Source organism: Macaca fascicularis, chromosome 19, assembly GCF_037993035.2.
Source record: "Macaca fascicularis isolate 582-1 chromosome 19, T2T-MFA8v1.1".
Taxonomy (NCBI): Eukaryota; Metazoa; Chordata; class Mammalia; order Primates; family Cercopithecidae; genus Macaca; species Macaca fascicularis.
The window spans coordinates 15,975,125-15,998,423 of NC_088393.1; the positions used below are offsets into that span (position 1 = coordinate 15,975,125).

The following is a 23,299-nucleotide window of genomic DNA, read 5'->3' on the forward strand; positions in this document are numbered from 1 at the left end:
ACTTAGTAGGTTAAAACGACATACAGGCTGGACGTGGTGACTCACATCTGTAATCCCAGCACTTTGGGAGGCTGAGGCGGGTGGATCACCTGAGGTCAGGAGTTCGAGACCAGCCTGACCAACATGGGGAAACTCCGTCTCTACTAAAAATACAAAATTAGCCAGACATGGTGGCGTGAGCCTGTAATCCCAGCTACTTGGGTGGCTGAGGCAGAAGAATCTCTTGAACCAGGGAGGTGGAGGTTGCGGTGAGCCAAGATCACGCCATTGCACTCCAGCCTGGGCAAGAAGAGTGAAACTCCATCTAAAAAAAAAAAAGAGTGATATACAAGTTTTTTTTTTTGTTGTTGTTTGCTTGTTGTTTTTTGTTTTATTGTTTTTTTTGGTATGTGTATGAACTCCTATCTGTATCAGAATATATACAACTTTTAGTTTGCTCACAAATTTACTGTTTGGGCAGGGCTCAGCAAGGATGGCTTTCTCCATCCTAGACAGCATCGGTGTGGGCAGCTCATTTGAGGCTGGAAGAGATACTTCGAGGTGGCTCACTCTCATGGCTGGCAATTTGGTGCTGCCTATTTGCCAGGGGTCTGAGTTTCTCTCACGTAAGACCTCTCCACGTGGATGCTTGTGCTTCCTTTTTACATGACAGCTGAGTCCAAGGTGTCTATTTCAATGGGTGTAGAAGGAAGCTATAAGGCTTCTTATGACCTAGGCCCTGAAGTCCTAGAAGACACAGAGACAGCCCAGATTCAAGGAGTGGGAAAGTAGACTGCACCTCTGTATCAGTTAAGGTCCTTCAGAGAAACAGAATCAATAAAATCAATCAATCAATCAATCAATCAACCAATCAACAAACCAACCAATATTTATGTATTTATTTTAAGATATATCTGGGTTGGGCATGGTGGCTCATGTCTGTAATCCGGTACTTTGGGAGGCCGAGGTGGGCGGATTGCTTGAGCCTAGGAATTGGAGGCCAGCCTGGGCAATATGGCGAAAACTCACCTCTACAAAAATACAAAAATTAGCTCAGCACAGTGGCATGCAATTTTAGTTTCAGCTACTTGGGAGGCTGAGGTGGGAGGATCGCTTGAGTGCAGGAGATCAAGGCTGCAGTGAGCCGTGATCATGCCACTGCACTCCAGCCTGGGTGACAGCAAGATCCTGTCTCAAAAAAAAAAAAAAAAAAAAAAGCTATATCATATATTTATCTTAAGTCATATTTTCAACATCTTAAGATCTATCTATACAAAACTATAACTATATGTAAATTCATTTTAAGACAAATATCTGGCTGGTCACCGTGGCTCAGGGCTGTAATCCCAGCACTCTGGGAGGCCGAAGCAGATGGATCACCTGAGGTCAGGAGTTCGAGATCAGCCTGGCCAACATGGTGAAACCCTGTCTCTACTAAAAATACAAAAATTAGCTGGGGGTTGTGGTGGGAGCCTGTAATCCCAGCTACTCAGGAGGCTGAGGCATGAGAATAGCTTGAATCCAGGAGGCGGAGGTTGCAGTGAGCCGAGATCACGCCATTGCACTTGAGCCTGGGCAATGAGAGTGAAACTCGTCTCAAAAAAAAAAAGAAAAAAAAAAAAAAGACATATATCTTTAAGGAATTTGGCTCATGCGGTTATAGGCTGGCAAATTGTTAATCTATAGCTGCAGCAGGTCACCAGGCTGGAAACTCAGGCAGGCACTGATGCTATAGTCTCAAGGCAGAATTTCTCATTTTCTGAAAAACTCAGTTTTTGCTCTAAGGCCTCTCAACTGACAGGATGAAGCTCATTCACACAATCCAGGGTAATCTCTTTTACTTGGTCAACAGATTGTCTGTAACCCCAGCACTTTGTGAGACTGAGGTTGGAGGATCTCTTGAGCCCAGGAGTTTGAGACCAGCCTGGACAACATAGGGAGATCCCATCTCTACAAATAATACAAAAATTAGTTGGGCATGGTGGCACGTGCCTGCAGCCTTCCAGCTACTTGGGAGGCTGAGGTGGGAGGATCGCTTGAGCCCAGGAGGTCGAGGTTGCAGTGAGCTACGATTGCGCCACTGCACTCCAGCCTGGGCAACAGAGAGAGAACTTGTCTCCAAAAAAGAAGTCCACAGATTGTAATTATATCCACAAAACAACTCCACTGCAACACCCATTTGAGAATGTGCATTTGAGGATGGAAGCAAGAATGAACATGTGTGTCCCACCTCGTGCTTTACCCACCTGGCACAACTTCCAGGAAGGGCCGTTATGCAGAGCCCACTCCTTTATGTCATTCAGGTTCCTGCTCAAAAGTCTCCTCTTGGGACGTCCCTGCTTGATCACCGAGTCCAGAACAGCCCCCTCAGTCACTGTCTAGCTTGTCTGATTCTGCTAATTTCCTATAAGAGAAGTGGCATGTCACCGTCTCCACCACGCACTATTGGTTAAGCGACTCGAGTAGCTTGGGGCCTCAGCCTCCCAAGTAGCTGGGACCACAGGCATGTGCCACCACACCTGGCTAATTATTTTGTATTTTTTTTTTTTTTTGCAGAGATGAGGTCTCGCTGTCACACAAGAACTATTGGTTAAGCGACTAATAGTGCATGGTGGAGGTGGTGACATGCCACTTCTGTTCTGAATCCCAGGCCAGTCCATATTCAAGGTGAAAGAAATTAAGCTCTTCCTCTTGCTGAAGACAATGACAAAGACTTTGCAGCTATTACCTTTAAGCGATCTGGGTTAGAATCTGATATTCTGCATTTTCAAGACGCTGCTGGTCCGAGGACCACATCTTGAGTATCCACTTCTTATAGCTCATGGCTAGAAAAGTCCCTTTCTTCCCTAAATTTTAAATGAGCACCTACTACGTGCCAGGATTCATTTTCACCCACGGTAATGTTTAATTACTTCATTGTGTGGCTGCAGCAAGGTTCGGCACCTCTCTGTTTTTAATCTCCCCCCTCCCTCTTCTCCCCAGACCTAGCTGGGCACCTACCCTGTTGCCTCCCACCTACTCCAAGGGGCCCTGGCCTTGCACCTGGCTCATCTGTGGGGTGAACCAGGTGGAGCCACCCCAGTAGAGAAGGAGCAGAATCTGTGCATCTCAGCTTGCTGGCAGCTCCAGGGCCCTCCAATGTGCTGTAGGACCTGAACTGGATCAGGCAGGGCTACATGGTATGTAGGTAGCCCTTAGTTGGGGAAGGAGATTTTGGGCATCTCCCCAAAATCTGATCAATCATAGGAGGAATACCTATCCTGATTTTCTCATTCAGCAGCTCCATCCTTCAGACTTACTCCCATCTTGGGACTGGGCTTGAGGACCCACACCTATAATCCCAGCACTGTGGGAGGCCGAGGCGGGCAGATCATGAAGTCAGGAGTTGGAGACCAGCCTGGTAAATATGGTGAAACCCTGTCTCTACTAAAAACACAAAAATTAGCCAGGCATGATGGCAGGTGCCAGTAATCCCAGCTACTTGGGAGGCTGAGGCAGAAGAATAGCTTGAACCTGGAGGCGGAGCTTGCAGTGAGCTGAGATCGCGCCACTGCACTCTAGCCTTGGCGATAGAGCGAGCCTCCACCTCAAAAACAAACAAAAAACCTTTAAAAAACCCCAAATACCAAAAAACCCAAAAAACCCTGTCACCCTCATCTTAGTGCCTGAGGGCGAAGAACACCCAATACAGGATTTCAGGACAGTATTTGAACAAGATGTGCCCACTTTAAGGCCAATATGCCATTTCCCAGATAGGAAGACCCAGTCCTGGAGACCCAGCACTGCCCACAGTCAGAGCAAGGACGGGGCAGAACGAGGAATCCACCCAGAGTCCCTTGGCTCTGTCTTCCCATGTCTGCCCTCCGTCCACCCACTTCTTGCCCCCCATGCCTCCCACTCTTGCCCCCGATGCCTCCCACCCCTCTCACTCTTGCCCCCCATGCCTCCCACCCCACCTTCTACGCTGAATAATTCTTCCCATTATAGTGATCCCAGAGTTAGCTACTTAAGAATCTTGGCCGGGCGGGGTGACTCACGCCTGTAATCCCAGCACTTTGGGAGGACGAGGTGGATGGATCGCCTGAGGTCAGGAGTTCAAGACCAGCTGACCAAAATGGCGAAACCCCGTCTCTACTAAAAACACAAAAATTAGTTGGGTGTGGGGGTGGGCGCCTGTAATCCCAGCTACTCGGGAGGCTGAGGCAGAAGAATAGCTTGAACGTGGCGGTGGAGGTTGCAGTGAGCCGAGTTCACGCAACCTCACTCCAGCCTGGGCAACAGAGCTAGACTCTGTCTCAAAAACAAAACAAAACAAAACAAAACAAACACCAAAAAAATGAAAAACCCCCACTCACCCTCATCTTAGTGGCTGAGGACTGAGAACACCCAACTGGGGATTTGAGGACAGTATCTGGACAAGATGTGCCCCCTTTAAGGCCAACGTCCCATTTCCCAGATAGGAAGACTGAGTCCAGGAGACCCAGCACTGCCCACAGTCAGAGCAACGACAGGATGCAACGAGGACTCCACCCAGAGTCCCTTGGCTCTGCTCTCCCATGCCTGACCCCGTCAGCTCACGGCCCCTGTCACTCTTGCCCCCCATGCCTCCCACCCCACCTTCTACGCTGAGTAAGATCCTAGAGTCAGCTCCTTAAAGGTCTTGGCCGGGCGCGGTGGCTGACACCTGTAATCCTAAAACTTTGGGAGGCCGAGGCGGGTGGTTCGCCTGAGGTCAGGAGTTCACCATCCTGGCTAACACGGTGAAACCCCGTCTCTACTAAAAATACAAAAAAATTAGCCAGGCGTGGTGGTGGGCGCCTGTAGTCCCAGCTACTCTGGAGGCTGAGGCAGGAGAATGGTGTGAACCCGGGAGGCGGAGCTTGCAGTGAGCCGAGATCACGCCACTGCACTCCAGCCTGGGTGACAGAGCGAGACTACGTGTCAAAAAAGAAAAAAACAAAAAAAAGAGTCTTGATGAGTTCCACTTGCTGCTGAAGGCTTCTTTTCTTTTTATCTAGCTTCCTAATCCTCATTGCTGTGCATGCAAATAATTCTGCTTTGCATTAAAACAAACAAAACCGACCACAGTTTCCTGGTTTATTCTTCCAGTTCTCTTTATCCCCAGAATCTGACCTGGGTAATCCTCAGCGAGGCTGGATTCTTTGTTCTTTGTTCCTGCTCCTAGCCGTCATGTGTCAACCCAGCCCTGGGCTGGCTGGAGGCAGGACTTGAACTTCTGCCGGGTTGTGCAGTCAGACGCCAGAGACTCCCTTCTCGAAGTCTCCTAATTCTGCACCGAAAAATGGTGCATGGCGTCCTCCCAGCCCATGTGTGGGAGATGTTTGGGTGCCAGATTGGCCTGCCTGGTCCTCCTTGCCTGACACCTGAATTCCCAACCTCATGATTTATGTGGCCTTGGCAGGGCAGGGGTAGCTGTAAACGTGGGGTCCCAGAGTCTCCTAGGTCCCAGGTTCAAGCAGGAGATACTGATCCCTGAAGATCCCGTTCCCACTCTGAACTGTGCTACTGACTTGGTTCTTCTTTGCACCCAGCTGGGACCGCCTGCAGGTTTTGGCCGACTGTCCAGGCAGGGAGGAGGCAGCCAGGCCTATGGCCTACGGGGATTGGCTACCCCTGACTGGCCATCCCAGCCCAGCCTTGCCTAGGTGAGGGGCCAAGTACAAAGAAGCCCCAGGAGGAGGGAAGAGGAAGTTGTGTGGGACAAGCTGCTCCCGACAGAAGGTGCTAGGCTGGAACTGTCGGGGCTGGAGGGTCCTGGTCTGGGAGAGGGAGTGGCACTGCCCATGGCTGGGGTGGCTCCAGGGAGCTGGTCCTGGTGGGGCTGATGGGTTCCTGGTAACTGAAACCAAGCCCCTGGCAGCCTGTAGTGATTCAGGCTGGGCCTTTCGGGTCTCTAAGCCTTCTTCTCTCTTTCTCTCTCCCCTCTCTCTTCTTTACTGTCTTCTCTTTCCACCTCTTCTCCTGGCTGTTGCTGGGTCTCCCTCTCTGCTTTCAGCCCTTGTTTTCTCATCTCTGAGCTCTCCCTGCCTCCAGCACCTCCCGTCCCGGCCCCTGTCCAATCTCCCCGAAGCTCCCCGGGCTCTTTTCTGGGCCTCAGGACTTCATCCTCCATCCCGTCTGCCCTGCAGGATGCTGACGCTGAGCCTGTCCTGGCTGGGCCTCGGGTCGGTGGCAGCGTCCCCGTGGCTGCTCCTACTGCTGGTCGGGGCCTCCTGGCTCCTGGCCCGCATCCTGGCCTGGACCTACGCCTTCTATGACAACTGCCGCCGCCTCCGGTGTTTCCAGCAGCCTCCCAAACGGAACTGGTTTTGGGGTCACCTGAGCATAGTGAGTGTGGCAGCAGGACGGGTCTGGGGTCTCAGGGTGGATGGACTTGTAGAGGGGCAGGAATGGGGCTCAGGGAGCTGGATATTGAGGGTGGGTTTGGGTCTGGGACATCAGAGGAGTGAGGGAGGCCGAGGGAAGCCCCTCTTCCCTCACTGACCCAACCAGATTCATTCCTCCTCTCTGTCCACTCCACGGCCCCAGGCCTTTTTCTTTCTCTCTCTTCCCCACCCTAAGCCTGCTTTGGCTCAAGTTCCTGCCTCTCTTCCCCATGTTAATGCATCCTTGTTCTACTTGGGGCTTCTAGGGTGGACTGCACAGAGCAGGTACACCCTGGCTGGCCATAATCTTTGGTTTTTTTTTTGAGGCCGGGTCTCGCTCTGTCACCCAGGCTGGAGTGCCATGGTGCATTCATATCTCACTGCAGCCTTGACCTCCTGGGCTCAACCTATCCTCCCATCTCAGCCTCCCCAGTAGCTGGGACTACAGCTGTGCACCAACAGACCTGCTAGTCTTTTTGATTTTTTTGTAGAGACAGCATCTCACTATGTTGCCCAGGGTGGTCTCAAACTCCTGGTCTCAAGGAGTCCTCCCATCTCGGCCTCCCAAAGTGCTGGGATTGCAGGCATGAGCCACCGCACTTAGCTCAGTCCACAGTCCTTATCACTAGACTTGAGGCCCCCCAAGGGGAACAGTCCAGAGTCCACCCTCTGCCTCGCCCATCTCTGTGGGCCTCAGGCTGATGTCTACTGCTCTCTGGGCTGCTGCCTCCCCTTAGGATTTGCTATTTCCACCGACTCCACCCACAAGGCACAGCTGGGCCAGTGGAGAGATGTGCCCTGTCTTGACTCAGGCACTTTTTTTTTCGTATGTTTCCCCCGACCCCTAAGATATGTCAGTGGGCCCCATGGCTCGGTTTGGATAAAAGTTGACTACTTTTCCTTTCAGAAGGGATCATTCTGGCCTCTGCCCTAACAGCCCTCATCCTAGCCTCCTCCCTAGAGGACTTTCCTCCACGCTGTGCTGGCCCCCTGCTGCCAGAGTCGTACCTTGGATTGGTCATTACCCATAAGGGCGCCAACTCCAATGCCATTGATTCAAGTACCCATAAGGGCGCCAACTCCAATGCCATTGATTCAAGTGGTGCCTTCTCTGACCACAATCCCCTCTCTCCTTCCAGCTTCTCTTCACTATCTCTTATCTGTTTTTTTTTTTTTTTTTTTTTTTGAGACGGAGTCTCACTGTGCCACCCAGGCTGGAGCATAGTGGCGTGATCTCGGTTCACTGCAATCTCTGCCTCCCAGGTTCACGTGATTCTCCTGCCTCAGCCTCCCAAGTAGCTGAGATTATAGGCACCCACCATTATGTCTGGCTAATTGTTGTATTTTTAGTAGAGATGAGGTTTCACCATGTTGGCCAGGCTGGTCTCAAACTCTTGACCTCAAGTAGTCTGCCTACCTTGACCTCCCAAAGTGCTGGCATGAACCACCGCACCTGGCCCACTGCTTCTCATCTTACATCCTGTTGGGACTTCCGGTTCTCTCTACCCCTCAGTCCAGCAGCTTCTTGCAGTCCTTCCTTGGCTTACTTCCTATTATTTGCTCATGGACTGGTTTCTTGCCTATGGGGCTTTCCTTCCTGGACATTTGGAAGACCTTTGCCTTGGATGAACTCAGTCGCCTATGTTCTCTCTTTATTTTTCATTTTTTATAGAGCCAGGGTCTCACTCCATTGCCCAGGCTGGTCTTGAACTCCTGGGCTCAAGCAATCCACCTGCCTCAGCCTCCTAAAGTGCTGGGATTACAGGGATGAGCCATGGCATCTGGCCACCCATGTTCTCTTATCTCTTCTCTACAACAATATTAGAGAAGGTCACAAAGCAGGTCAGATGGGTGATATGTAAATTGCCTCCCACCCACCTCCTGTGCACCTCATTCTGCACCCAGACCTTCAGCCTGCTTGCTCTGCTCTCCACTCAAGGACAAAGAGTTGCCTCCACTCACTCCCTTTGTTTCTCTGATCACCCCTCACCTGCTCTCCACCCCATCCTGCTCTCTTGAGGTGACCGTGATCCCCTAGTCGCCATATCCCATGGACACCTCCCCGCCCCAATGCATCTACCTGCCAGCAGCTTTCTGAATTTGTGACCACTGGGTCCTTCTGAGAACCTCCTTTTTTCTTGGTTCCAGGACATTGCCCTTCCCTGGTGTCCTCTGACCTTCGTGTGTCCCCGTGTCTCTGCTGTTGGCTCCTCACTACTGGGAGATCCCCCATGGTCCTAGTCATTCCTCCCTCTTCCCTGTCTCCTGGGGTCACCTCCTTATCCAGGGCTCCAGCTTCCAAGTTGACCATCAGTTCCCTCCAGAAGTGAGCTCTAAGTTTACATCTCTCGTGAGCTGGAGGTCATTGCTTCTCTCCTCTTGGGGAGGGGCTGGTCTCAGGAACACTTCAATTCCAACTAGTTTGAATCTGAACTCATGGCCCCCCTCCCTACACTGTTCCCCATCTTGGTCTAGTCCTTCAGTTTCCCAGACTCCACCCTTTGGGGTCTCCTGATGTTCTCTTTCTCTCATCTGCACATCCTGTCCCTCAGCACGTCTGCTGCTGCTGCCTGGCACAATCTCTCCTCCGTCAGTTCCTTCTCTGAGTCCTCCTGCCTCCCCTGGCTCCATTCCCTGCCACCTCTCTCCTGGATGCCTCCCACGGGCTCCTTCGTGGTCTCCCTGTTACCACACCCAGTCCTTTCATCCACTCTCTCCTCAGCCTTGGCCAGACTTTTCTTTTCTTTTCCTTTCCCCTTTGCCCTTTTTCCTTTCCTTTCCCTTCCCTTCCTTTCCCTTCCCTTCCTTTCCCTTCTCTTCCCTTCCCTTCCCTTCCCTTCCCTTCCCTTCCCTTCCCTTCCCTTCCCTTCCCTCCCCTCCCCTCCCCTTCCCTCCCCTCCCCTCCCCTCCCCTCCCCTCTCCTCCCCTCCCTTTCTTTTCCTTTCCTTTCCTTCTTTTCTCTTTTCTTTTCTTTTTTTTGAGACAGAGTCTCGCTCTGTCGCCCAGGCTGGAGTGCAGTGGCCGGATCTCAGCTCACTGCAAGCTCCGCCTCCCAGGTTTATGCCATTCTCCTGCCTCAGCCTCCCAAGTAGCTTGGACTACAGGTGTCTGCCACCTCGCCTGGATAGTTTTTTGTATTTTTTAGTAGAGACGGGGTTTCACCGTGTTAGCCAGGATGGTCTCGATCTCCTTACCTTCGTGTTCCGCCCATCTCGGCCTCCCAAAGTACTGGGATTACAGGCTTGAGGCACCGCGCCCGGCCTCTTTCTGTTTTTAAAAGGAAACCGTTTATAAAAATTACAGACAAAAGCACACAAATTACACTTACAAATCCATTAGAGATACTATCAATTGGCTAACAGGCAAAAGTTTTGCGTAGGCAGTTTGAATAAATAGAGACAGAGATTATTGATGAATTTAAGAAAATCTGTGCAATCTCATAATCAATAAAGACAATTTCAGATTTTTTTTTTTTTTTTTTTTTTTTTTGAGACAGGGTCTCATTGTGTCACCTAGGCTGGAGTGCAGTGTTGTTATCTCGGCTCACTGCAACCTCCACCTCCTGGGTTCAAACGATCCTCCTGCCTCAGTCTCCCTAGTAGCTGGGACTAAAGGCATGTACCACCATGCCTGGCTAATTTTGTATGTGTATATATATATTTTTCCGAGACGGAGTTTTGCTCTGTCACCAAGGCTGGAGTGTAGTGGCATGATCTCGGCTCGCTGCAACCTCTGCCTCCTGGGTTTAAGTGATTCTCCTGCCTCAGCCTCCAGAGTAATTGGGATTACAGGCCCGTACCACTACACCCAGCTAATTAAAAAAACTTTTTTGTGTGTGTTTTTAGTAGAGACGGGGTTTCACCATGTTGGCCAGGCTGGTCTCGAACTCCTGACCTCAGGTGATCCGCCTGCCTCAGCCTCCCAAAGTGCTGGGATTAGAGGTGTGAGCCACGGCACCCAGCCGAGATGTTACTTCTTGACTATTACATTGATAAAGGCTTTAAAAAAAAACATAGAAGGCTTTCAGCGTGTAATGCTGCACCTTCATACAAAGCAGATAGGCGTGTGGATATTTATAAAATTCTTCTTCAAAGTAATTTTGCAGTATACATCAAAAACATCAAACTATACAAATAACTTATTTGGAGGGTGCTATATGCAGTTGATAATCAGGTATATGTAACGTAATTACATGAGACTTCCATTGCATTTGTTATGCTAGTGATAAAGAGTAAACATGGTTTCAAAACTAGTGAACTAATTATGGTAAAGCCATATGAACCACTGCAAGTTCCCTGAGAGCAAAAGTGATTTCACCCGCCCTATTCCCTGCTCTATCACCTGAATGTAGAATGGACACCATCTACCCTGAGTAACGATTTGTGGAATGACTTGGCAGGATATGAAAACATTAATAATTATGCTTGTGAAGACTGATGGAAGAATCAAGCTACATGAAAACATGGCACAAATTTTATAGAATGAGATCTCAGGTTTTAAAATTTGTCATTGGAGTTTAAGTAAAAAGATGAGATGGCCGGTGCAGTGGCTCATGCCTGTAATCCCAGCATTTTGGGAGGCCGAGGAAGGTGGATCACCTGAGGTCAGGAGTTCGAAACCAGCCTGGCCCACATGGTGAAACCCCGTCTCTATTAAAAATACGAAGATTAATCAAGTGTGCTGATGGGTGCCTATAATCTCAGATACTCTGGAGGCTGAGGCAGGAGAATCGCTTGAACCCGGGAGGCAGTGTCCAAAGCCTGAGGGCCCTTTCTTGCCCAGCTTGCGTGTTAATCCTGTAGGACCCAAGGTCCTGTGGCTCTGGATGCCCTTGGTCATCTTTTATTACTTTTACTTATTTGCCAACCTCCATTCTTGGGATCCTTGGAGAGACTCAGGTGAGTTTCTACCTTGGAGGCACCCCCAATCTTGTGGCCACAGAAGTAGACTGAGACACTCCACATCCTCTGTGGTCAGGGCTGGCTTGAAGGAGAGATGGACTGTGGGACCCTTGAGGGGAATCAGATTTTCTGGCATTGGGGCAGGCAGGCAGGCTTCCTGGAGGAGGGGTTTTTGGAAGTGGGTCTGGAACGATGAGTAGGAATTTTTTAAGCAAAGAAGAGAAAGAGAAAGATAGTTTTGTGTGGAGGTTGGGCCCACTCAAAGACTTTGAGGTGAGAGAGCAAGCCCCTGGCTTTTGAGCAGCAAGATAGAGCTTGGTGCCACCAGAGCAATCAGCGTGAGAGGCAGAGGAAAGAGGGAGAGGAGGAGATTGATTCTGAGGACAACGGGGAGCCATGGAGGGTGTGTGAACAGGAGAGGGGAATTATCAGCTGCCTGCCTCCTTCCCTTGCCCCACCTGGTTTCTCCCCCCACCCCGCCTTTTTTTAAAAGCTCCTTTCTATAGCACCCCTTGCAGAAGTATCTGCAATTCAGGTTTTGCTTCTAGAGAGCCCATACTAAGACAGTGTCTTTTGATTCTCCAGTCCCTCCTCTCCCACTCACCTGCTACTTCTGCTCTTGTTCCCTGGCTGGTTTCTACCTATTTTCTTCCACTTCCTTCTGGATCTTTCTGGGTATCTCCTTCAGTCTTTCCCAGCTGGCTCCAGCCTGGGCACAGGTGTGGGAGTGATGGGAGTATGAGACAGAACATTCTCCCATGAACTGAAATTCAGGGCTATCCTTGGGGTGGGACGTGGAGCCTGGTCTGGGGTGATGCAGCCAGGTTTGGGAGAAGGGCTGTGTCTACATCTGCCCCCTGCTAGCTTGCTGCAAAGCTGGGGGTACCCACCTAGAGCTAGGGGCAGGAGGCTGTGCTGGGACTGGGGGACAGGGGAGAAAGTTCAATGGACTGCGATTATGAATTTGGGATAAACAGCAAGTGGGGTGAATGGTCAAGTGTTGGTGGGGAGAGACAGGGAGAGAGAGAGATGGAGAGTTGGACTTGGGAGAAACAGAGATAGGGAAAAAGATGCACACACAGAGACAGAGAGAGGAACAGTGAGAGACAGAGTGAAGGAGAGAGAGAGGAGAGGGAGAGAAAGACACAGAAAAAGGGACACAGAAACAGAAAGTAAAAGAAACACATACACGCACATATCTATATCTGTCATTGACCATATCTGTCATCTACGTAGCCATCACTCATACATCTCTCTCATCTATACCTGTCCCTCTTATCTCTCTATCCATGTATCCTATTTATCATGTATGGATTGGTCACTTACCTTTCTCTTTCTCTCATCTATCTGTCTATCCTATTATCTACCTACCTACCTACCTACCTACTACCTTTCCATTAATCTATCCTATCTGTGCATCCATACATCTATCCATCCATCTCTCCTGTTATCTACCTACCTACTTATATACCTACCTAGTACCTACCTACCTATCTACCTACATACCTACCTTCCTACTTACCTATCCATCCATCCATCCCTCCTATCTGTGCATCCATCCATGTATCCTATTATCTATCTATCTATCTATCTATCTATCTATCTATCTATCTATCCATCCATCCATCCATCCATCCATCCATCCATCCATCCATCCATCCATCCATCCATGCATCCATCCATCATCTACATATCTATCTAGAGAAAGACACAGAGAGAGGAAGAGAGTGAGGGAACAGAGAAGCACATAGACACAGACATAGGAAGAGACAGGCAGACACCAATATCTCAGGTCAAAGGGCTGAGTAGTTTGGGGTTGTGTGGTGGGTAGGGGGGTGCAATGGGCAGTGGTAGCATCTGAGGCCCCCTGCAGGCCTGTTGTCAGCCTTGTCTATCCCCAGATGCAGGGCAATGAGGAGGACATGAGGCTGATAGAGGATCTGGGCCACCACTTCCACGATGTCCAACTCTGGTGGCTTGGACCTTTCCACCCTGCCCTGCATCTTGTCCACCCAACGTTCGCTGCCCCTGTGCTCCAGGCTTCAGGTATCTTTCTCAGGAGGCTATGCTGCTGCCTCTTCCCTGCTTCTGCTCCCAGCCCTTCCGACCCTTGGACAGGCCATGCTGAGCAGAAAAATGGGTGCATCCAAAAGAGACCATGGCTCTGCACTAACCTGCTGGGTGACTCTGGGCAGGTCCCTGGTGCTCTGGCTGCTGAGGCTTCTTTTAGTTGTGAGTGAAGAAAACTCAACCCTGTGTGGTCTAAGCAAAGAAAGAGAATGCATTGACTGTAAAGTAAAAGTCAGGAAGTAAAAGTGAAGTCCAGGAAGGGTCTTCAGGCATGGCTGGATCCAGGCCTTCATAATGCTAGTCTTCATCTCTTAGCTCTGTATCCCTCTGTGATGGTTTCACAGATGGTTTCACTCTCATGCTGTTACAGATAAGTCCCAGAAGATCAACCCCCATGGAAAATTCCATGTAATTCCAGGAAAATTTCCAGGATTCCCCCTCAATTGACCTGGCCTGGGTGCCAGGACCAATTTCTTATCCAGTCACTGCAGCTTGATTGCATAGGTTTAGGGTCATATGCTCAGCCCTGGAGCAGGGGATGAGAGTCCTCTCAACGACTTGGATTGAGAGTGGGGAAGGCATGAGGAGGATGGATGCTGGACAGGCAGATACCACCATTCACCAGACATCCATTCACCAGCCTCCCTGTGAGATAGGCATTTTCTGAGTAAGAAAACTGAGGTGCAGAGAGGCGCAATGACTTCTCAAGGTCACATAGCATATCGAGGCCTCCCTCTTAGTTCTTTTTTAAAATTTTTTTGAGACAGGGCCTCACTCATTAATGCTTAGTGTGGAGTGTGGCAGGATACTGAGGAAGGCTAAATCAAGCCTAGGTTACACGTGGGACGCTAATAGGACCAGATTTAAATCCTATCTGGGGCCCATCTGTAGTGCACGTGGAAGTCATTTTAGACTCTCCCACGTCCATGTCTGAGCATGTCACATCAGGACAGATCATGTATATTGTGTCCGTGTCAGAACATGTCAACGCATCTCAGGCTATGCCACATATCTCAGGTCCGTGTCAGAAAATGTCAGAGTACCGGGCAGACAGGATGTCCTCGTCCTAAGATTTTTTTTTTTTATGGAGATGGCGTCTCGCTCTATCTTCCAGGCTGGAGTGTAGTAGAATGATCTTGGCTCACTGCAACCTCTGCCTCCCCACGTCAAGCGATTCTCCTGCCTCAGCCTCCCGAGTAGCTGGGACTATAAGCACCTGTCACCCCGCCCAGCTAATGTTTTTGTACTTTTTAGTAGAGATGGGATTTCACTGTGTTGCCCAGGCTGGTTTTGAGCTCCTGAGCTCAGGCAATTCGCCGCCTCAGCCTCCCAAAGTGCTAGGGTTACAGGCGTGATCCCCCGTGCCCGGCCAGGGTGTCCTAGGTCCCTGTAAAGGCATTTTGTAGAGCGTTGAGCCATGCTCAGGTATTGCAGAACATGTTGGATCAGTAGGAGCCATGCCAAGGCATGGTGGGGTGTGCTGTGCCATGTTGGGCTGTGTCATTATTGTACTGCACCACTGCAGCCTGGTCTGGTCCCCACTCTCCTCCTCTGTCTTCCCTCCTTCCTTTGCTCTTGACCCTGTTCCTGCTTTACTGGACCTGGAGGGTGGAAGTGCAAATCCCTGGCTAGGAGCCTCCCCCTACACTCAAAGTCCCTCCCCTGCCCCTCTCCATAACCCCTGATGTTCCTTATTCATGTCAGTTGCTGTTGCTCCCAAGGATACGATTTCCTATAGCCCCCTGAAGCTCTGGCTGGGTAAGTAACTAGAAGAGTGGGGATGGGGACAACCTTCTGGGGCCAGGGGAAGGTGCTGTCCTTGCCCATTGCCCTTGGCTGCCTCTACTAGGGGACGGGCTCCTTATTAGTGCCGGTGACAAGTGGAGATGGCACCGCCACCTGCTGACACCCGCCTTCCACTTCAAAATCCTGAAGCCCTATGTGAAGATTTTCAATGACAGCGCGAACATCATGCACGTGAGTGCCACAAAGCCGGGTCCCCTCTGGGGTCTTGGGAAAGGAGAAGCGACCCCAGGCAGATCTGGTCTGAAATGCTGGCTCTGTTGGGTGGCTTTGGTGCCATAGCTTTTCCTCCCCAGGCCTTGGTTTCTTCATGTGTAAAATGGGAATAATAATTTCTACTGAAAAGGTGGTCAAGATCACGTACCGAAGTGACGTTCTTGGCACATAGTAGGTGTTCAGAAGGCATTAATTACTAGTCACCCTCACAGAAGCCTTGCAAACTAAAGGCAGTTATGATGAAATTTGGATAATGGCAGGACGCGGTGGCTCACGCCTGTAATCCCAGCACTTTTGAGGCCGAGATGGGTGGGTTACTTGAGTCCAGGAGATTGAGGCCAGCCTGGCCAACGTGGTGAAACCCCATCTCTACTAAAAATACAAAAAAAAAAAAAAAAAAAAATTAGCCAGGTATGGTGGCGCATGCCTGTAATCCCAGCTACTTGGGAGGTGGAGGCAGGAGAATGGCTTGAATCTAGGAGGCAAAGGTTGCAGTGAACCGAGATTGTGCCACTGCACTCCTGCCTGGGTGACAGAGTGAGACCACATTTAAGAGAAAAAATTCATATAGTTGTTTCTGCATAAGAAACCACTTTAAAACTCACTGGCCTCGGTGTTCCAAGCAGACACTTCCATTTGCCCCTTATTTTCCAGGAGGCTAGCCTAGGTTCACTACCGCAGTGGAGTCTGAGTTTCAAGAGAGTGAGCAGAAACATTTTAGTACCTCCTGATGCTAGTTCAGAAGTAGCACACTAGCATTTTTACCACATTCTCCTGGCGAAACCCAGTTTCAAGACCAGCTCAAATTCAAGAAATGGAGACTCAGGTTCTACCTGCAAATGGAAGGAGGTGCCAAGTCTCATCGCCAAGCGTGAGGGGCAAAAAATTGTGGACATTTCTGCAATCACTTGCCTCTGTGCTAATGATGAGGATGATAATGATAGCTAACATTTATTGAGCACTTACTGTATACCAGAAACTATACGCCAATTCCATGATCTATGTTGTCTAATTTAATATTCACAACCCTATGAGGTAGAGATGCTCATAATTGCCACATTATGGATGAAGAAACTGTCAGTCAGAGAGATTAGGGAGCTTGCCTAAGTTTACAGTTAGGAAGTGAGCTAAAAGTGGTGGAGAAGGGGTTCTAACCTGGTTATCTGGCACCAAAGCAGATCATTTTTTTTTTGAGATGGAGTCTTACTCTGCATCAGGCTGGAGTGCAGTGGCATCATCTCGGCTCACTGCAACCTCCGCTTCCTGGGTTCAAGTGATTCCCTTGCGTCAGCCTCCTGAGTAGCTGGGATTACAGGTGCCTGCCATCACATCCAGCTAGTTTTTGTATTTTTTAGTTGAGATGGGATTTCACCATGTTGGCCAGGATGGTTTCGATCTCCTGACCTAATGATCTGCCTGTCTCACCTTCCAAAGTGTTGGGATTAGAGGTGTGAGCCGCTGTGCCCAACCCAAAGCAGATCATCTTAACTCTTACTGAAAATTTGACAGAGGGACCTAAAGAGAACAGTGGGTTGACTGAGGGTGCATAGGCAAGGAGCAGAGCTGGAACTTGGACCCAGGTCACCTGACCCCCAGACTTGGACCTTCATGTCCTAATAGTAACAGCTTCTGTCCCTCACAAGCTTGGTCCTCCTTGGGGATGGGTACCTGGGGAAGAGGAGCAGAAGTTGGTTCTGAGGGAGTCCATTCTGGAGGTTGGGGATGGGAAGGGACTCAGGGGAGCCAGGGCTCAGTTCTGGCTCTGTCCCCTTCTCGGTCCAGGTGAAATGGCAATGCCTGGCCTTGGAGGGCAGTGCCCGTCTGGACATGTTTGAGCACATCAGCCTGATGACCTTGGACATTCTGCAGAAATGCGCCTTCAGCTTTGACAGCCATTGTCAGGAGTGAGTTCTTCCCTAGGACCTGAGATCTTGGCCACGGACCCATGGGAGTAGGTTGGGGAGAGAGGACTGATCAGGGCATCTGGAAGTGCCTTCTTGGAGAAAATGAGTCAGAATTGAGCATGGAAGTACAGGGAAGGGGACAAGAAAGATCAGTTCTCCAGGTAGGTAGAACTGTTTGGGTAATGGCAAGGAGGCTAGGATGAGCAGAAGCACGTGCAATAGCCATCAAGGGGACACCTTGGAAATGAGATTGCAGGGGTCAGCAGTAGCTACAATTTAAGGATATTGAAAAGTCACGCAAAGGGGTATGAACTTTATCCAAGGCTCCCAGGGAGTCATGGGAGGCGTTTAAGAAGATAAGGGTCACAGTCAGTGCTGAGCTTGGATGTTTGACTCTGTGGATGATTGACTGTTATGTAGACACAGGAAGCAAGGAGACCGTGGAGAGGAAGAGGCCAGAGGTTGGTGGAAAAAATGGGGCAGATTTGAGAGAAACCAAGGAGAAATAGGGAGGAGCAGATGTTTCGTAAGAGGGTGGGGAGATGCCCATGATGGCCAAGCTGTGCCCTGGGGATCCGGGGCAGGAGGCAGCTCACAGAGAGTAGGAGGTAGAGAGTGAAGTGTGCTTGCAGGGCACGCTTTTCTGCCTGGAATGTGGTCCTGGGATTCTGGCTAGAAGGTGCTCCCAAGCTTTCATATGTGTTTAGAAGCTGCTTCGTCTCCCTGGCCTGGCCCTGCAGGAAACCCAGCAAATATATTGATGCCATCTTGGAGCTCAGTGCCCTCATCGTGAAACGGAACCAGCACATGTTCCTGCAGGCGGACTTCTTGTACTTCCTCACTCCCAATGGGCGACGCTTCCGCAGGGCCTGTGACATAGTGCACAACTTCACAGATGCCATCATCCAGGAGCGGCGCCGCACCCTCACTAGCCAGGGTGTTGATGACTTACTGCAGGCCAAGGCTAAGTCCAAGACTTTGGACTTCATTGATGTGCTCTTGCTGGCCAAGGTGGGCTTCTCTGGGATCTGAATTTCAGAAGTAGAATGGACCTTGATGTGAAATGTCAGATCCATGAACTTGGACTTGATCCAGAGGGCACTGGGGAGCCATGGAAGGTGCTTGAGGAAAGGAGGGACAAGTAAGATACATTTTAGAGGTGACTCTGGAGAAGACTTCCTAGGAGGAACAAACAGGAGGCAAGATACAAGGAAAGAGTCCTGCTAGGCAGGTCTAGTGATGATAAGGGAGGAATCTTGACTGGAATATGGATCTTCATGAACTGTTTTAGGTTAGACTGAGGTGCCTTCATGGCTGGTGTGATTTAGAGGTCTTGTCTTGTCTCCAGGATGAAAATGGAAAGGAGTTGTCAGATGAAGACATAAGAGCAGAGGCTGACACCTTCATGTTTGGGGGTGAGGGTCCCAGGGTGTGATGTCACTAGGGGTAAGAGTGTCTCCATTCCAGGGATGTGGTGGGTGGACCCTGGATCACCCCATCCCATCTTCCTTCCCCACTTCCTCCTGAGGGCCTCAATGCATGGGCGCTGTCCACCCTTTGGTGCTGAAGCAGCCCAGAGACCCAAGCTTACCTGGCTGCCCCTCAGGCCATGACACTACGGCCAGTGGTCTCTCCTGGGTCCTGTACAACCTCGCGAGGCACCCGAAATATCAGGAGCACTGCCGACAGGAGGTGCAAGAGCTCCTGAAGAACCGTGATCCTAAAGAGATTGAATGGTGAGTGTGCAGGTTCTCATGTCCTGTTTCTGAGTCCCTCTCATTGGTTTAGTTATTCAGGTGGGAAAGGGAGAGGGTCTTATTGGTGCTTGTGCTATTACTGCCTAGTGGGAATAGGTGCAGAGCTCAGAAACAGGGCCTGGTACTCAGGGCCTGGTACTCAGCCTGGAGCAAGGGAGAAGTTCTGGGATTTTTGCCTTTACTATGTATGACAATTAAAATCATTCTTTTTTATTTTCTGTCTTTCTTTCTTTTTCTTTTTTTTTTTTGAGATGGAGTCTCACTCTGTCTTCCAGGCTGGAGTGCAGTGGCATGATCTCCGCTGACTGTAACCTCTGCCTCCCGGGTTCATGATACTCTACTGCCTCAGCCTTCTGTGCAGCTGGGATTACAGGCGTCCGCCAATATGCCCAGCTAATTTTTGTATTTTTAATAGAGACGGGGTTTCACTATGTTGGCCAGGCTGGTCTTGAAGTCCTAACCTTGTGGCTAGCCCACCTCGGCCTCCCAAAGTGCTGGGATTACAAGCATGTGCCACCACACCCAGCCGCTTTATCTTTTGGAAAGTATTTTATTTCATTTTTATGCTATACCTTTGTAATAGATCATAATACATAGTAGATTGGATTTATCTTCTTCAATCTTTCATTTTAATTTTATCTTTTTTTCTTTGAGAGATGGGATCTCACTCTATAGCCCAGGCTGGAGTGCATTGGTGTGATCACAGCTCACTGCAGCCTTGAACTCCTGGGCGCAAGGGATCCTGACACGTCAGTCTCCTCAGTAGCTGGGACCACAGGCACGCACCGCCATGCCTGGTGGATCTTTTATTCTTAAATTGACCTAGGTTTTGATGAACTTTAATTCTTCCAATTAGAACAAGATGGTTAAGTTCCTACAAAATAAAAAGCTAGATTTTTATTGTATTGCTTTGAATATGTTGATTAATTTAGAAAGAAAGAACACCTTCATAATATTAAGCCATCTCATTCTAGAGTATGGAGGGGATCTTATTAAAACAATTTCATAATCTTTATGGTGATTTTCCCCTCATCTTTTTTAGCATACTAGTTTATATTATATTATATTATATTATATTATATTATATTATATTATAAATTTGAGACAGGGTCTTGCTGTGTCACCCAGGCTGGAGTGCCTGGCATAGTCTCCGCTCCCTGTAGCCTCCACCTCCCAGGTTCAAGTGATTCTTGTGCCTCAGCCTCTTGAGTAGCTGGGATTACAGGCCCATGCCACAACACCTGGCTAATTTTTTCATTGTTAATAGAGATGGAGTTTTGCTATGTTGGCCAGGGTGGTCTTGAACTCTTGGCCTCAAGTAATCAACCCGCCTCAGCCTTCCAAAGTGCTAGAATTACAGGCGTAAGTCACGGCACCCGGCCCCATTATATAATTTTAAACATTTTTAAATACAAATAGGTTAACATTTTTAAATGCAAATAGGTTAACACTTTTAAGGAGACCCTCTATGTGTTGTTTTTGCTTAGAAATGCTTCTGAAAGTACTATATCAAGTTTTCTTCTAATACTTTTGTGACTTTGGTTTTCTCGTGCTTAAATCCTTGATTCTTCTGGAATTCGTTTTGTTATTGGATTTAGGGTCAGAGGGAGGTTGGAACCGCCTTTGCAAAAATTATAACTGAGGAAATTATGACAGTGAAAGAGATCAGAACTAGTCGACTCCATCTTCCTTCTAACCTTTAAGCTGTCCTTATTCATTCCTGGGCATAGGCTGAACTAACTTTGGGAAGGGATTCAGTTCATGGTTTGAGTCTGAAACAAAATTGAATATAGCCCTTTCGCGAAAAGACCCCGTCTTGATAAATCGGCTCTTTCTAGGCAGCAAGCAAGGTGAATCCACCGGGCAGTTACAAGTTGGTGCGAGGGTCTCTCTGGGCAGCAGGAGGGCTGTGTTTGCTCCCTGGATAATTGTTGGATGTTTCCTTAGGGATGACCTGGTGCAGTTGCCCTTCCTGACCATGTGCCTGAAGGAGAGCCTGCGGCTGCATTCCCCAGTCTCCAGGATCCAGCGCTGCTGCACCCAGGACGTGGTACTCCCGGATGGCCGGGTCATCCCCAAAGGTGCCCACAGTTGGGCAGGCGGGGAGGGGTTTGGGCAGGGTGGAGGTCCCATCGTGTGGTGGGGATCCTTGTCCTGACTGCATCTCCTCCCCAACAGGAAACACTTGCACCGTCAGCATCTTTGGGATCCATCACAACCCTTCAGTCTGGCCGGACCCTGAGGTGCTACCCCTTCCCCCTTCTCCATCCCTGGGGCTTGGTCGGGGGAGAGATCTTGTCCGGGGGAAGCAGATACTCCCTCTCTACTCCACCCACATCTGTGTTTTGTTTTGTTTTTTTTTTGAGAGGAAGTTTCGCTCTTGTCGCCTAGGCTGGAGTGCAATGGAGAGATCTCGGCTCACTGCAACCTCCGCCTCCCGGGTTCAAGCGATTCTCCTGCCTCAGCCTCCTGAGTAGCTGGGATTGCAGGCGCCCGCCACCAAGCCCAGCTAATTTTGTATTTCTAGCAGAGACGGGGTTTCTCCATGTTGGTTAGGTTCATCTCGAACTCCCAACCTCATGAGATTCGCCCCTCAGCCTCCCAAAGTGCTGGGATTACAGGCGTGAGTCACCGCGCCCGGCTTCACATCTGTCTTATATGGGGGTGGCTGGGTGTCCTGAGAGGCCCCCACCCAACAGCTCTAACTCGCCCACTCCCCAGGTCTATGACCCCTTTCGCTTCGACCCAGAAAATCTCCAGAAGAGATCACCTCTGGCTTTTATTCCCTTCTCGGCAGGGCCCAGGTGAGGCTCAGGGGATTCTGAGGTGGGCATGGGGTGAGGGTGCCACAGGTGGAGACAAGGTCTGACTTGTGGGGCCACGTGTTTCAGGGAGTCTAGGGTTTGAATAAGATCCCAGGAAAAGGGAGTGTGTGTTCTCAGACTTCCTCACTCCTACGTCTGCTGGTCTGTGTTGGGGGCCGGAGTCTAGGCCAAGCTCGGCGGATATGCAAGCCCACATGGGGGTCCCAGGCACGGGGTCCCTCTCTCTGCCCCTCAACCGGATCTGGGTGGGGTTGGGAGTCCCAGGCTAGGTTCCCGGCGCGATGGGGCCGGGATGGGTGTCCTGGGCACAGTCAGAGTCCCCACCTCCTCCCCCAGGAACTGCATCGGCCAGACATTCGCCATGGCTGAGATGAAGGTTGTCCTGGCGCTCACGCTGCTGCGCTTCCGCATCCTGCCGGACCTCGCGGAGCCCCGCAGGAAGTCGGAGGTGATCCTGCGCGCGGAGGACGGACTTTGGCTACGGATGGAGCCCCTGAGCGCGAACCCGCAGTGACCCACCACTCTCAGGTCTCAGAGCCCCCGCACCCTCAGGCCTCTTTTGCAGATTCCCGGGACTCAATCTGTGCCTGAGTCCCACAGCCAGCCAGCAGGGGGCGCTGGAGGACTGCAGGGATCCAGGGCCTGGCTGGGAGGGGGCGGAGTGTCTCTGAGCCAAGAGACACTTAACCCAAGTGTCTCTGAGCCAAAAGACACTTAACCCAAGGCTTGGTCTCTGACCCAAGCCTCTCTGGGTGAGCGCAGTGACCCGTGCTGAGGGCTGGTTCTCCCAGAGCCCAGGTCGGGACTGTATCCTGTGGGCGATAGGGAGCCATGGTGGGTGTTTGAGCAGGAGAGGGACCAGGGTTGAGGAGGCACCTATGGGGCAGGTTTGAGGCTCTGAGTCACTGAGGAAAACCAGAGCGGTGCTACATCCGCACTTGGCGATCTCAATTCTCATCTCCTAATCCAGTTATTGTTTTTCTGCTCACCTTAGGGTTCTTCACTGTTTTCATTGTTCTTAAATGACTGTCCTTATTAAACAATAATAAGCCTGGTTGGTTTACAGTGTGTCTGATCATTGAAAGTATCTGTATCGATTACAATGACTGTCATTTTTGTCATGGGGTCAGTGTTTTGGTCATCTTTGCCTGGTATTGGCTGCCATATTTGCATATTTGAAATAATATTCGTAGGATTTAAAGAAGGCAGCCTTCTCTCTCTCTCTCTCTCTCTCTCTTTTAGACAGAGTCTTGCTCTGTCGCCCAGGTTGGAGTGCAGTGGCACGATCTCGGTTCACTGCAGCCTCCGCTCCTGGGTTCAAGCGATTCTCCTGCCTCAGCCTCCCAAGTAGCTGGGATTACAGGTGACTGCCACCACCCCCGGCTAATTTTTGTATTTTTATTTTATTTTTTTTTGGAGATGGAGTCTCACTCTGTCACCCTCGCTGGAGTGCAGTGG

General features: G+C 50.1%; 1 protein-coding gene across 2 annotated transcripts; it reads left to right on the forward strand.

Moving 5' to 3' along the window:
• Window positions 1-6,126: 6,126 nt before the first annotated feature.
• LOC102120579 (cytochrome P450 4F3-like) lies at window positions 6,127-22,787 on the forward strand. 2 transcript variants are annotated; one of them, XM_065536300.2, is made up of 12 exons: window positions 6,127-6,333; window positions 13,174-13,312; window positions 15,041-15,094; window positions 15,186-15,313; window positions 17,138-17,259; window positions 18,000-18,270; window positions 18,608-18,674; window positions 18,866-18,995; window positions 20,964-21,097; window positions 21,195-21,259; window positions 21,738-21,820; window positions 22,178-22,787. In XM_065536300.2, exons 1-12 carry the CDS (start codon window positions 6,130-6,132, stop codon window positions 22,353-22,355), a joined length of 1,575 nt encoding a protein of 524 aa, XP_065392372.1. In that variant the 5' UTR covers window positions 6,127-6,129; the 3' UTR covers window positions 22,356-22,787. The 2 variants fall into 2 exon arrangements, with proteins under 2 accessions (XP_065392372.1, XP_045237217.2); XM_045381282.3 differs by having other exon boundaries at window positions 6,127-6,327; window positions 13,168-13,312.
• The last annotated feature ends 512 nt before the right edge of the window (window positions 22,788-23,299 follow it).